At 39.0% G+C, this 15260-nt stretch overlaps 2 protein-coding genes across 2 annotated transcripts; both read left to right on the top strand.

Annotated features, from left to right (window-relative positions):
• The first annotated feature begins 609 nt into the window (after nt 1–609).
• trim16 (tripartite motif containing 16) lies at nt 610–9444 on the top strand. The gene is made up of 7 exons (XM_044014506.1): nt 610–621; nt 1176–1955; nt 5637–5732; nt 5936–6169; nt 7385–7556; nt 7700–7795; nt 8650–9444. The coding sequence occupies exons 1-7, from the start codon at nt 610–612 to the stop codon at nt 9246–9248; spliced, it is 1989 nt and encodes a 662-aa protein (XP_043870441.1). The 3' UTR covers nt 9249–9444.
• Nucleotides 9445–10002: 558 nt separating this feature from the next.
• On the top strand, nt 10003–14728 carry tvp23b (trans-golgi network vesicle protein 23 homolog B (S. cerevisiae)). The gene is made up of 7 exons (XM_044014302.1): nt 10003–10080; nt 11230–11306; nt 11792–11936; nt 12609–12698; nt 12793–12921; nt 13713–13841; nt 13926–14728. The coding sequence occupies exons 1-7, from the start codon at nt 10069–10071 to the stop codon at nt 13950–13952; spliced, it is 609 nt and encodes a 202-aa protein (XP_043870237.1). The 5' UTR covers nt 10003–10068; the 3' UTR covers nt 13953–14728.
• Nucleotides 14729–15260: the final 532 nt, after the last annotated feature.

Raw genomic sequence — 15260 nt, 5'->3', positions numbered from 1 at the left:
CAGTGGGATGAAATATGCGTCTTCACCACTAGATGTCACCAAATTCCTAAACACTGGATTATTATTTCACACTTTACAATGCAATTTTTTTAACTGTGAATTTGTTAATAATACAATTAAATATAAATGTGATAATAGATGTTAAGATGTCTCGTACTGGCTGATCACATGATCCAGTACAATCTGCCCCTGCATTGTAATAATAATAATAATAATAATAACAATAACAATAACAATAACAATAATAATAATTTACAGATTAAAGCTGTAAACTTCTCCTGTTTATTCAGTTCTGTCGATATCAAAACTTAAAACAGACGAGAGAACGTTTTGTCTTTAGTCAAATTTGACAGATAACAGATGTTCTGATAATAAAATATTAAAAATAAATGGAAATAGTTCATATTAATAGTTTTTGTTCATTAAAATCAATTATAGTTATAACGTGTGACTCAGCATACAACAAAATATAATCAAACAACAAACTGAAATAAAACGGCTTTCTATTTTTTGAGCTTTCAGTTGGAATTGAATGATATAAAATAAAACATTTTACAGAGAAGTAAAATTCATGTGTTCACACAGCTGAAGTCACATGTGATGAATCACATGACCACAGATGTAACAAATGTCACCCGTGAAGAAGAAAACGTTGTTTGTTCTGCTCTGAATCTGCCAAACGCTGACTCACAACTCACAACATATGAGAACAAAGAAACGGCAGAAAAAGAAGAAGAACAAGAACAAGAACAACAAGAAGAAGAAGAGGAAGAGAAGTGGTCACATGTTGAAGAGGAAACTCTGTAAAGAGACTGAAACTTCCTGAAGATCCTCGACATCAGAGCAACAAAACAAAAGCTTCATGATCAGTGTCGGAATGTAACGCTACACCTCCCTGCTCCTCCTCCTGCTCCACAGAGGAGGCTCCGCCCTTCAGAGCAGGGAGTGTCTGTGTGTGTGTATGTGTGCTGGAGGGGGCGGACACCATCATGTGGACTGAAACTCTGAAACTCAGTTCACTTCATCTAAGGTGTGGCTTCACCAGACTCTTCGCTCTCTGATCCAGGAACTGACAGCAGGAGCAGCAGCAGCAGGAGCAGCAGCAGGAGCAGCAGCAGGAGCAGCAGCAGCAGGAGCAGCAGCAGGAGCTGACATGGAAGACACTGAAGCTCCAGCCACCTCGTCCCTCCACCACCTCGTCCTCCACCACCTGTCCACCACCCGTTGTCTACCACCTGTCCTCCACCACCTGTGTCTACCACCCCCCTCTACCACCTGTCCTCCCACCACCGTCCTCCACCACCTCGTCGTCTACCACCCCGTCCTCCACCACCCTGTCCTCCACCACCTCGTCCTCCACGTGTACTCCAGTGTCTCCTCCTCCTCCGCAGCTGACATGCTGTGTCTGCTCCAGGGACCTGAGCGTTGACGCCGCCTCGGCCTCCTGTGGTCACAGCGTCTGCAGCTCCTGTCTCCAGGACAAGAGTCAAGTTTGTCCAACGTGTCTCCAGAGTCCAGACGAGCCTGAACCTGCTGAAGCTCAGGTGATCCACGGCAGCGAGGAGCAGAGTCCAGACTCAGAGGAGACTAAAGTCCAGGAGCCCGAGGAGAAGAAGGAGGACGAGGACGTGAAGGTCGAGGAACCTCTGGGTCCTAATGACGTGGTGTGCGACTCCTGCATCGAGAGCCCATGCAGGGCCCTCAAGTCCTGCCTCACCTGCCTGGTGTCGTACTGCGAGGCCCACCTGAGACCTCACCTGGAGAACCCCAAGTTCCAGAACCACCGGCTGGTGGAGCCGCTGCAGGACATCGAGAGGAGAACCTGCGAGAGCCACAAGTGGCCGCTGGAGATCTTCTGCTGCGCCGACGGCTGCTGCGTGTGTCAGGACTGCGTGAAGGAGGAACACCGCGGCCACACCACGCTTCCTGTGGTGGAGGCCAGGAAGCAGATCGAGGTGAAGTATCGGCTCTTTTGACCTTTGACCTCAACATCAACTCACCACTGATTGATTTGTTTGTCTGTCAAAAGGTTTCCATGAGTGCTCTGAAAAAACTGCCTCATGACAAACCAAAGAATCTGCTTTAAGGAAAATTCAGACTGTAATTTTCCTTAAAATTATCTCTTTCTTGATTAAACTTTAAGAATTTTTTTGTTATTATCATAATTATTATTATTCTAATCTTTATTTAACCAAGAATAAAAACTCCTTCAGATTTAAAGTCTCAAACAACAACACAAACAGGTTATTCTGGTCTAAAACACCTTAATGTGATACTTAAGTCAAAGTGTCTTACCAGAGAATCTAAGTCACTTTTTACAAAATAATTTACTTAAGGTATTTGACATTTATTGTGATTAAGTATGAAAAATCATTTTCTGAGTTTGAGAAGTAAAAGGTTGTGGGTTAAATTCCGGGACACTTAACCTCACGTCTCAACTCAAACACAGTTACGTGGAATAAAAGTAAAACGTAGTTAGAAATACAAATAAAGTAAAGTAGAGATACGTGACTTAAGTAATTGTACTGTACTTGTATTTGTACTTTGTTATGTTACAACGCTGCAGATACGACAGTATATACAGAAAACATCAAATAAATCACAATTAAGTACTTAACATACACATACAAACTACTTATAATATACACAAAACTACTTAAAATATGCAAAAAAATTACTTAAAATAAAACACACACACTCAGCAGATTAAAATCAATAAAGTACATTGAGACAAAAACATATAAAGTTATACTTTATATGTCACGTTGTCACACTGTCACATTACAGATGTCAAAGTTTAAAAAAAAACGTAGTATCTTATTAAGACAAAGTTAGACAGGTTTTTTTAATCTGGTCGTCCAGATTAGATTTTTTGATTTTAGACAGAAACGAGGTTTATTGAAATCCGTGGAGATTAAATCTGTTTGAAACGACTGAAAACGATCAACGTCGTTGAGTTTGAATGCGTCACTTTTTACACAACGGTTTCAAACCAAACGCAGTAAATCACTAATTCACCTGATATCGTCCAAACTGTGTGACCACAAACGATCAAATACAAACTGTTTGACCACAAACGATCAAATACAAACTGTGTGACCACAAACGATCAAATACAAACTGTGTGACCACAAACAATCAAATACAAACTGTTTGACCACAAGCGATCAAATACAAACTGACCACAAACGATCAAATACAAACTGACCAAACGATCAAATACAAACTGTGTGACCACAACGATCAAATACAAACTGTTTGACCACAAACGATCAAATACAAACTGTTTGACCACAAGCGATCAAATACAAACTGTTCCACCACAAGCGATCAAATACTGTTCCACCACAAGCGATCAAATACAAACTGTTCGACCACAAGCGATCAAATACAAACTGTTCCACAAGCGAACAAATACAAACTGTTCCACCACAAGCGATCAAATACAAACTGTTCCACCACAAGCGAACAAATACAAATACAAACTACAAACAAGCGATCAAATACAAATCAAATACAAACTGTTCCACTACAAGCGATCAAATACAAACTGTTCTCAAATACTAAACTGTTTCAAACAACTGTTACAAGCGATCAAATACAAACTGTTCCACCACAAGCGATCAAATACAAACTGTGTGACCACAAACGATCAAATACAAACTGTTCCACCACAAACGATCAAATACAAACTGTTCCACTACAAACGATCAAATACTAACTGTTCCACCACAAACGATCAAATACTAACGTCAGTCACATTTTTGACAGTGGATTAAAAACAGTGCAGTGTCGTCTGCGTATCGTTTGATCTTCATAAACCTTCACTGACGCTCAATCGTTGGGAAACAACGAGTCAAAAAGTCAAAGATTCCACATTAGTCTCAGATTACAGCAAAGATTATGTGTCTTTTATTTCATCCACAGCCCATTTAGGGGTTCTGTGACTTTTATTTGTTCTTATAACGTAAATAAAAATTGAACACAGAAAGAAATCTGACGTTCTTCGTCCTGAAGTTTTAGGAAAAGTCTGGAAGTGCAAAAGAAGGTGATTAAAGGTCAGGAGGTCAGACATAATCCTGGCTGTTGCAGCAGATAAATATAGCAGCGAGTGCAGAGATGAAGGATGAGCCGTGTCTTTAAAAAGTGCATCACAGTTGTTCTCACTTCAGCTCCAAATCCTTTTTTTTTTTTACACTCTGACTCTGAAACCAAAGACTGATGGAGCCGCTGTGACGCAGTGAAACAGCGTGAGCTTCACTCATTCATTCATTCATCCGAGTTTCTGACACGCCGTGACCTCCAGGTTCAACATTCCTGTCGCTCGCTGAACTCACACCTGTTATTTGCTCAGTGTTTGTTGCACAAGCTCAAACTAAAGCAAACACTGTTTCAAATGTCACATGATCTCCGTTCTCAGGTCAAATATGATTTTTCTTAAAAAGTGAAATTTAATATAAAAGCTGTTAAAGAGATAATCAGTGTCATTCATTCATTCATTTATTTCCTCAGGGCAATAGAGTGAAATAACTTCCTGTTCCACTTCACAGACGCTGTTATTGGAGAACTCTTACATAAGAACTCAAACCTGTTTCCTGTAAAGATTCTGTCCACAAACACGGCTCGCCTCACGTCTGAGGACATTCCTGAGTCTTCACATCTTTAACATCATAAAAAAAAACAAATTCTCCACTTTAAATTAAATACAAGAGGCTAAAAAAATCTGCTCTACTCCAAAGATAAGAGAAAATCCTGTGTTTTCAGTTCCACTCAAAACACAAAAAAATGTTTTTTTAAAGAAAGTAAAATGACATTTATTTGTAGAACACTTTTGGATAAAATTTAAAATATGATCAGGTGACAGCTGATGAACACAAACAGTCACAAATATAAACGTTTATAACAAGAGAATAAGCAGAAAAGGTCTTTTTTTCTGTGCACTGACTCACTGTCAAAATAACAAAAACAGCATCAGCGACAGAGGGAGCTCATTTTAATCTGTAGCTTTTTTCTGACGTTAAATATGCCATGACTTTCAAAAATCTAATAAAATGAGTTCTAAAGTGTTCAAATATGACAATTATGATAAAAGTTCATGCTAAAGTACTTTTTTCCCTTCAGTTGTTGCCAAGAAAATCCATTTTCTTCACTAGAATTAATAAGACGGTGAATTCCTGTTTATGACATGGGACGTTTGGAATGTGACATACTTGATGTTGCTGGGATGCTGTTGCTAGGCAACCGTAATGATCTGCTGCTATAAGTCCACAGAATGCAAGGAGGGAAGACGGAGGACGACAGAAGTCCTCTGACAAACTTTTCCCAACACAAATCCAACAATTCCAACATTTTATGTCAATGAAATTGAACAGCTTTTGAAATAGTGCTTTGTACAGAACATGAGGCAAAGGAATGGTGAGGAATTCATGTGCAGAACCAGCTTCAGGTCCAGAGTCGCCTGGACCTGCCCTGGAATTCAGACTCTGAAAACAAGTCTGTGCTCTTTAGAAACCAGAAATCAGAGTTTGAAACTGGTTTCCTCCAGCATTGTTAGGATCTTACTGTCTATTATGGTCTGTGGTTTGTGGTCGCAGACGCTCTGACTGACACGTGGTCTCCTGTGGTTCTGTTCTCAGAGTGAACTGAGGGAGAAGCAGACGGACACGGTGAAGACGGTGACGGCGGCCGAGAACGCCATCAACAAACTGCAGCTCAACACAGTTTCCATCGAGGTGAACACACACACACACACACACATTCACCATGTAATTTCACAACCGCTGAGAAGAAGAAGAATGAGTGGGCGGAGAACCCTCAGAACCTGTAAGTCCTGAAGAATGCGACGAGCTTCCCTGAGGTGTTTGTGAAACATCACGGCGCCTCCATGGAGACGTTCAGACATAACAACACCATGTGATCTGTCACTTTTCTGCAGCAATCGGTGACGGAGGTGCGAGGCGTGATCGAGAGCCAGTTTGAGGCTCTGCAGGCGGTGGTGGAGCGAGCCAAGCGGGAGGTGACGGAGATCCTGGAGGCCGAGGAGAAGCAGGCGCTGAGGCAGGCCGAGGGCATCCGGGTTCACCTGGAGCAGCGGTGTGCGGAGCTGAAGAAGACGCAGGCGCAGATGGAGAAGATCTCCAAGAACAAGAACGACGTGGACTTCCTACAGGTAACACCGGGACCAGAACACGCCGAGTGTCTGAGGAGAAAAACTGACGCCAAAAATACTTTTACTGTTTATCATCTCAACAACATCACCCTCAGTAGTTCTATTTTTACCAGTTCTTAGTCGTGTTTGTGATGAAGTAAAGATGTTGTTAGCACGCACGGTTTATACGGTGGCCCTGAGGTGACAAACATCTGGAACATCACCAAAGAGCTAATGTGTTGTTTTCTTAATGTTTCAGGTTTTTTTTGTGATGTTTTAGTGTTTTGTATGTTTTAGTGCATTTGTAACGTTTTAGTTTTTCTTTTAATGTTTAGCGTTTTTGTAAAATGTTAGCGTTTTTGTAACATTTTAGCGTTTTTTATGTGTTAGCGTTTTTGTAACATTTTAGCGTTTTTATGTGTTAGCGTTTTTGTAACATTTTGGCTTTTTATGTGTTAGCGTTTTGTAACATTTTAGCTTTTTATGTGTTAACATTTGCGTTATGTGTTAGCGTTTTGTAACATTTTGGCTTTTTATGTGTTAGCTTTTGTAACATTTTAGCTTTTTATGTGTTATTTTTGTAACATTTAGCCTTTTTATGTGTTAGCGTTTTGTAACATTTTAGCTTTTATGTGTTAGCAACATTTTAGCGTTTTTATGTGTTAGCGTTTTGTAACATTTTAAGCGTTTTTATGTGTTAAGCGTTTTTATTTTGGCTTTTTATGTGTTAGCGTTTTGTAACATTTTAGCTTTTTATGTGTTAGCGTTTTGTAACATTTTGCTTTTATGTGTTAGCGTTTTTGTAACATTTTGCGTTTTGTGTTATTTTGTAACATTTTAGCTTTTTGTGTTATTTTGTAACGCTTTAGCGTTTTATGTATTAGCATTTTGTAAAATTTTAGCTTTTCATGTGTTAGCGTTTTGTAACATTTTGCTTTTATGTTAGCGTTTTGCAACATTTTAGCGTTTTTATGTTAGGGTTTTTGTAACATTTTACCTTTTTTATGTGTTAGCGTTTTTGTAAAATTTTAGCGTTTTTATGTGTTAGGGTTTTTGTAACATTTTAGCTTTTTTATGTATTAGCATTTTTGTAACATTTAGCTTTTTTATGTGTTAGCAATTTTGTAACATTTTAGCTTTTTTATGTGTATTTCTTAATGTTGTTGTGTTTTGACACTCCAGGGCCACCGTAGGTTTAAATACTACAAATCTGAACTATACGTTGTGTTTTTGCAGGAGTACTCAGAGTGGAAGAAAGAAACCACTGACATCTCTCTGCCCGGCGTTTACATCGGACTCATGGATGGTCTGAATTCTCTGAGCCGCGTCATCGTTGACTCCACGCAGGAGCTCTGTGCCATGCTCGTGTCCTCGTACATCGACAAAGTCAAAGAGACCTGCAAGAGCGGTGAGACACACACACACACACAGAGGGCGTGTTCACACTCGTCAGAAACATTCCACCTGTGTGTCACAGCTGCAGAGAGAACCTGACGTATCATGTGTGTGAGACAGTTTGTGTTTGTGAGACCGGTTTCTCTTTCATTTCAGACAAAATGGGAATAAAAACGACGGTCCATGCCATCGTCGCGGGGAAAGAGAACCTGCTGTTACCAGATCCAAAGACGCGCGCAGACTTCCTCAAGTGTGAGTGTTTACAGGTTTAGACAAGAACGAGAAAAAACTGATTTAAAGACTCTTAACAAAAGACTCATCTGATAAAATCTGTGTCAGTTTAAGTCTGCGATGTCTTAAGAACACGTTCAGTCTTCATCTCGCTGTGAGACAGACTTTTCCAACAGGAAACTGAAGTTTGTAAACCACTCACTCTCCCACACCAAACCTCATAGAGAAAACCAGTGATTTTAACATCACAGCACACAGGAGTTGTTGATCCACTGCTGCCTCCGTCATTAACTTCAAATGTCTTATTTTGTAAAATTTGGCATTTGAACATCTTCATTTGAATTTACTTCAGTGACACAAAGTGACCACAGGAGGCAGCAGAGGACCAGCAGCTCCTGTGTCCCCGCAGCTAAAATCACTGATTTTCTCTATGGGGTTTGGTGTGGGAGAGTGAGTGGTTTACAAACGTTAAACCTTTCAGAAAGTGGAATTTTCTGTCACATTGAAAGACAAACGTTATTAGAGCGCTGAGGCCACGCCTCCTTCGAGCTCTTCTTCTTCTAATAATAATAATAATTTACAGCTGGCTGTGCAGCGAGCGGTACAATGCTGCCCCCTACAGGAAAAAACATTGCAGTTGCTCTTTATTTTGCAGTTTTGAAGCGAGTTTGGTCTAATTGAACGTAGAGCCCCCATGTCCTCTTTGCCTGGGGCCCCAAACTCTCTATGAACGCCCCTGCTGAAGGTCATTGGTTACAGTTTGGGCCTAAAACGATAGAATTCTCCTTTTTATTCAAACTATTTTCCATTTAACGCGTCAAGTCAAGAAAACACAACAGAGCAGAAGATTTATTTTGTTTTGCTCTTTCTCTCAGACTCCGCCCAGGTGACGTTTGACGCCGACACCGCTCACAAGTTCCTGCGTCTGACCGAGGAGAACAGGAAGGTGACGAACACCACGCCGTGGCAGCATCCGTACCCCGACGTGCCCGAGCGCTTCGAGAGCTGGCGCCAGGTCCTGGCCTCGGAGAGCTTCTACCTGGGCCGCCATTACTTTGAGGTGGACATCAGCGGCGAGGGCACGCACGTGGGCGTGACCTACAAGAGCATCGACCGCAAAGGCAGCGAGAGCAACAGCTGCATCACGGGCAACAACTCGTCCTGGTGTCTGCACTGGAACGGACGCACTTTCTCCGCTTGGCACAGTGGCGTGGAGACACCGCTCAGCGCGGGGAAGTTCACGCGCGTGGGCGTGTATGTGGACTACACGCGCGGCCTCCTGGCGTTCTACGGCGTGGACGACGCCATGACGCCCGTCCACGAATACAAGGCCGAGTTTCTGGAGCCGCTTTATCCGGCGTTCTGGTTGTCAAAGAAGGAGAACGTCATCGCCCTGGTGACACCGGGAGAACCGTTGCGGCTCAAAAGCCCCTCCCCTCCCACCTCGCCCTCCAATGACGCCATACTTCCGTAAACCACGACGACCGCCGGGTTTTTCATGCACAATTTACAGACCACCGCGTGGACACAGAGCATCCGAGCTTTAATAAAATATTTGTTTACTTCCTGTACATCTGGGATGATGACGTCGTTGTCATGTGACTGTTACTGTACTTTTCATCACACTGTGAATAAAACTTTGTTTTCAAAAAAAACAACAAAACAAAACAGGGAAAAAGAAAAATCTGTCTGTTTTTTCTTCCTCACTTTGTCGTATCAACATTTTCAGTCTTTTTATTACAGATTTCCTTAAAAATTGTCCTGGAGGTGAATAAAAAATTAAATAGGGGGTGATTTTATGTGATTTTAAAGATCATTTGTGCCCTAAATACGTTTAAATCAATGTTAAATATTATTGCATTCAAAATTATGCCCAATAAATAAATACATTTGAGCAATAACTGTTAAAAAACACAAGAATATATTGTATATAACAACAAACTAAGTCATAATAATGAGATATTAAGTAATAATGACTTATTAAATCATATGTTAAGTCATAATTCTAGTACATTAAGTCATAATTATAAGATATTAAGTCATTATATTATGACTTAGCATCTACAGTTGTGTATTTTTAAAATATATAAACTGCTCCTAATTCTAGGATGGGTCAAAATGCAGAGGAATACTTTCCCTAAGGGGATTAATAAAAACTAACTTTAACTTTAATATAAACTAAATAAAGGGGAGGTTTCGTGGCGAACACGTGACTCCGTGTTGCCCACGTGACTCGTGTGACGTGTCGCTGAGATGTAATCAGGAAGTACAAAACAGTCTGCGGACATTTCACCATGCTAACAGAAGTAAGTGATGCTTTACAAAAAAATAAAATTAAAGAATATTTTTTATTAATATGTTAATGTGTGACACGGGCAGATTACCGTAACTGAACCGGGTTAAAACCCGGGCTGTAGTGCTTGTTAACTGCGCCAGAAACGCTGAGCTGCTGTTGCAGCTAGCCTAGCATGCTAGTTTAAGTAGCGTCGTTAGCTTCGCCTGAACGTCCTCTTTTCATCAACACACGAGCATTAACGTTTTCATTTCTGTCAGAGTTTCACATGAACTGTGACGTCATTGTTGTGTGTGTCTTAAAAGTGTCACAGAAGCTAATGTCGGCTAACAGTTAGCTCCGTGTATTTTCTTCGTGTTTTCAGATAAAATCAGTGTAAACAAACACGTCATCACTGTAATCACGTTTAAATTAAGCAGCTAAGTTTAATGATATCATCTCTGTATTTATGTTGACTTAAACGCTGTTAAATAAACTACTATTTCAACATCGTGACAGCGACACAAACCATTTAATACATCTGCTGTTACAATGCAACGATTGATCAATCATCTATTCATCTAGTACTAAGTTAATTGCCAACAACTTCTTCAGATTGATTAGTTTCATTGATTGTAAATAAACAAAACCAGTTTCTGTGATTTTTCAGCTTCTTAAATGTTCTATAAACTAGTAAATATTAAATACACAAATCATGTCAACATTGGCTGATTATTAAATAATAAATGGCTGATTATTAACGACATGACATGTATGATATTATATAATTTAGAGCTGCAACTACTGATTATTTTCATAATCGATGAATCTGTTAAATTTTCCCAATTAATCGAGTCATCGTTTGGGCCATAAAATGCCAATCAGTGTTTGTCAAACCTGGAAATGATGATGTTTTATGGAACAAAGAAACCAGAAAATATTCACATTTAAGAAGCTGAAACAATCAGAAAACTACTACGTAATCGATTAATAATTGAGTAATTGTTTCAGCTCTAATATAATTCTATAATAATGTTGAAATGATTGTCAGCACTGATGGAAACACAGATTGTTGGTGTAAACACGTTGTTGAAGCTCACATGATCCACGGCTGATTCTAAATGGAGTGGAAGCTTCAGTTTTTGTCTCTGAGGATTCATCGTCTTCCTTATTGCTCCCTCAGGACACCATGGACGAGGACGTGTCTCTGTTTGACGCAGAGGACGATGCAGAGAAAAGGTCAAAGAAGAGGAATCTGAAGTGAGGATTTATGTTTGAGCAGAGAAACAAACAAACAACACGACTGCCCTGCCGCGACCATCTGACACTTTAAAACTTAATAAATGATAATAAACTTAAACACAAAAATACATTTTGTGTTTTTTTTGAATGAAAGAGGCTCCTTATATAAATACATCATTCATGTTTAAAATTGGCTCTATTTTTCAGAATGAATGATATAATTTGTCTGGTTTTCTTAAATAAATGAGGTAATTTTTCTTCTACAAAATGGCTTTTTTGAATTCATATATTTTTTTGAATTAACAAGATAAGTTTTCCCAAAGAAATTGTTGTAATTTAATCCAGAAATCAAAATCATCAAATTAATCTAGAAAAACAGAACCCAAAACAAGTTTCAGTGAAATGCCTGAAGATTCCCTAGTTTTATAGTTGTTGTGTGATGTTCCATCACTGCCGTCTTCTTCTTCTTTAATGAATCTGTTGTGTTGTAATTCCGTCTCCAGGCACCCGGTGGCGTCCTTCTTCCACCTGTTCTTCAGAGTCGGCGCCGTCATCGTTTACCTGCTCTGCGAGCGCTTCAGCGGCAGCTTCATCGCCAGCATGGTCTCCATCATCCTCCTGCTGTCATGTGACTTCTGGACAGTGAAGGTGTGTCTGCGTCGCAGTTTGCAAATATTGTAAAGTTGCAATTGATTATTTTATCTTTGAAAACTAACTCGGACATGTCGGAAACACTTCATATGTCTTCATATGTCTTTAATATCGCCAGTGTGTCTGTTATCAATCATAGCAGGTTTGTTTTTGATTGGACCTTCCTTAAGTGGAATTTAAACGATTTGTATTTTTTTGCTGACTCATCACTATTTGCTGTAACTTTGCTGCCCCCTAGCGGCTACACTGTACGACATTAAGTGACACTTTTGTCCACCTGTTGTCCAGAGATACCCGGTCAAATCTGAAGTTGGGAAATTGGCAAAATCTTCCCCAAAAATGGTCGCTTTTGTGTTGCATTTGGGTGCAATGTACTTTTTTGTTTGTCCCGACCTGATGAAACGTGAAACCTGCCACTTATGCAGCTGTTAAAAGTGTGCGGGGCCAAAACATGTCAGTTATTTTTACAATTCTTTCCAGAAAATTTGAATAATTTCCACTCCATTTTCGGGTTTGTTTGCTCCTCAATGATTAAATTGAACTTTGACGACGTCGTCATTTTGAGGTTTGGTTAATCGATGATGCGTGTCATCGTTGCAGTCTGTTTTTCTGAAAATGAGAATTCATTTGATATTTAATGTAAAAACATTCTTTTGTCTGCGTGGTCAGAACATCACAGGGAGGTTGATGGTTGGTCTCAGGTGGTGGAACCAGGTGGACGACGACGGACGAAGCCACTGGGTGTTTGAGTCCAGGAAGGTAAGAAGAAGACGTACAAGACGACGATGATGATGGCGATGATAGTTGTCTCCTTGTTTTTATCTGACTGCGAATCACTTCCTGTTTCCTTCAGGCCACCGGGAAACAACAACAAGCCACAGATGCAGAGTCTCGGATCTTCTGGCTCGGCCTCGTCGTGTGTCCGGTTCTCTGGGTCATCTTTGCGTTCTCCACCCTCTTTTCTCTCAACATCAAATGGCTCGTAAGTTTAACGCTCACTAACTTTTCAGACAAAACTCAATCAAATAAAAGCTTTAAGTGTAAACAAAATAAGGCATAAAAACTTGGAAAATAAAAGGAAAAGGCTAATATTTATCAAGTGCCTTTCATTTATTCATTATCTCTTTAAACTGGATCTGGATCCTGCAATCTGCAAGATAAGGACACAGAGAGAGAGAGAGAGAGGACAGGAAGGAAAGACACGAACAAGGTTAATGATATACAATGAAGTCATATTCATACTCTGAGTATGAAGCTTTATTTTCATTTAATTTACACTTATTTCATCCTCAGAATTGTTCAACCTTTTTATAGAAATGCATTTAAGAAAAAAATGATATTAGTCGTCAGCCAAACAACATTTATGGAAGCATATATTACATGTATTTGGGAGGAGAAACATTTCCTGGAAAAAAGGAAAACTCTGGAAAAATTCTAGTAAAAAGAAAAAAAATCTCTATCTCCATCCTGAGCCTCGATGTTCCGAACACTCGGTAAATCTACCGCTGTTTCTTCAAATGTAAACAACAGAACTTCGCAGAATGTCTGGACCTCATTTTCCAGCGTTTATTTTTGAAAATGATTTCTTACGTTGAATGTATTGAAAATGTGTTGGGTAAAAAGTCGTAATGTTGAGAATTAAGTTAAGAGAAATTTACTTATTTGTATGTAAAAAGAAAGTGTAATAAATCAGTTACAGTGTTCAGTGGCTGAAATTTGTCGCATTTTTTTAAAATAAGATTTCAGCGTTGTGTTTTGTTTTTTTCTGCTTAGCCGATCGTGATCATGGGCGTCGCGTTACAAGGAGCAAATCTTTACGGATACGTACGATGTAAAGTCGGAGGGAAGACCGACTTAAAGAACATGGCAACCAATTATTTCGGACGACAGTTCCTCAAACAGGTGACTTTTGAAGTCAGTTTTGAATAATCGCGCTTTCTCGTTTACCCCCACAAAATCTTAATGTTTGTTTGTTTGTTTTTTCAGGCGCTGTCTAAAGAAGAGGAATCGTAGAGCACCGCTCTGCGATGTTAACGTTAGCATTATTCTTAATGCTGTCATATATTTTTTTTTCTTTTAGTGAGCGGAGAAACGGAAGAGAAAAGTCTTTTCCACCACATGAACTGAAAATAACAGACTGACTTTTTTCTTTTTTTTCCCTCTCAAATCTCATTTATTTTGTTTTTTTCATTAACTTTTAACACAAACTTTATTGTTATAAGCTCAATAAAAGTGTGTGGTTTCTGAGAGGGATTTTACAAATGTTTTGTTTGGTTTTAAGTGTAAAATATGTTGAAGGTTTGTGAATATGAATGTAAAGAAACGGTGCAACGTCTTTATTTTGTCTGCAAATACCTTTGGAACATTTTTCTGAACAGTGAAAGAGCTTTGATTTAAATGAGCTACAGTATTTAAATGTTAACACAATAATTTTGAGATTTGCAATAAATAAAAGTACATTTTGTTTAGAGGAAAGGGACAAAAATACAATAATTAAATCTAGTTTTTAAGGAAAATAGTGGGAAATGTCAATTATTCTGGAAATCTACTCTTGTTTGATGTTGTGTTGAGTGAATGATGAAGTGGGAAATAATCACATGATTCTTTGGTGATAAAAATTTCATTAACAACAGAATTTGTTGGTAGTTGGTAAGAATATGTGGCAAATATTTCAATTTACAATGTTTCCTTTGATGTCTGAGCAAGAATTTGTGTTGGAACTGTATGAGGTTAAGGTATATTTAATACATATTCACATTTAAACATTAAAATTGACCTATAATGCTTTATTTTTTTTAATTGTAAAGTAATGTAACTAATAAATAAATGTAGTGGAGTAGGAAAGTAGGAAAGTTTCTTTTGAATACGGAGTAGAAATATAAATAAAAATTCCAGATACCTTAATTTTATGTATATTGTAAATATTAACACATTAATGCATTACAATTAAACTATGAAATCAAATTATAACTCAATTCTGTCACGTTTACCCACGCCATGTTGACTCATCACTTTCCCTCAGTTGACTGCAGTGACCCCCACTGGTTTGTTTGCGTCAATACACGAAGGTACAACATTTTATCTTCTTAGAATGTTTTTTACAAACCTCTGGTCATATTTTTTTATTTTTACTGGTGTCATCTTAAATATTAAAACCCAAGCAAAAAATTGTGTTGGTTTTAAGACGGAATTAATCGTCTTTGCCACGACAAACAAAACGGATACGCAAACAAGGCGATGCCATTTTGACTCGGTCAAGTTTACATGTATACCAGAAATCTACCGTATCTGCCTTCAAAACAAGACGCGTACAAGTTTGGC

Source organism: Solea senegalensis, linkage group LG18, assembly GCF_019176455.1.
Source record: "Solea senegalensis isolate Sse05_10M linkage group LG18, IFAPA_SoseM_1, whole genome shotgun sequence".
Lineage (NCBI taxonomy): Eukaryota > Metazoa > Chordata > Actinopteri > Pleuronectiformes > Soleidae > Solea > Solea senegalensis.
The sequence above is the reverse complement of the archived record's forward strand: the minus strand, read 5'-3'. Positions and strand labels throughout refer to the sequence as shown.

Bases quoted from the DNA above. Each gene is read 5' to 3' on its own strand.
- trim16 (XM_044014506.1), top strand. The intron at 5,733-5,935 runs GTGAACACACAC...ACTTTTCTGCAG, and splicing joins TCAACACAGTTTCCATCGAG to CAATCGGTGACGGAGGTGCG. The intron at 6,170-7,384 runs GTAACACCGGGA...GTGTTTTTGCAG, and splicing joins ACGACGTGGACTTCCTACAG to GAGTACTCAGAGTGGAAGAA.
- tvp23b (XM_044014302.1), top strand. The intron at 11,307-11,791 runs GTGAGGATTTAT...TTCCGTCTCCAG, and splicing joins TCAAAGAAGAGGAATCTGAA to GCACCCGGTGGCGTCCTTCT. The intron at 12,922-13,712 runs GTAAGTTTAACG...TTTTCTGCTTAG, and splicing joins CTCTCAACATCAAATGGCTC to CCGATCGTGATCATGGGCGT.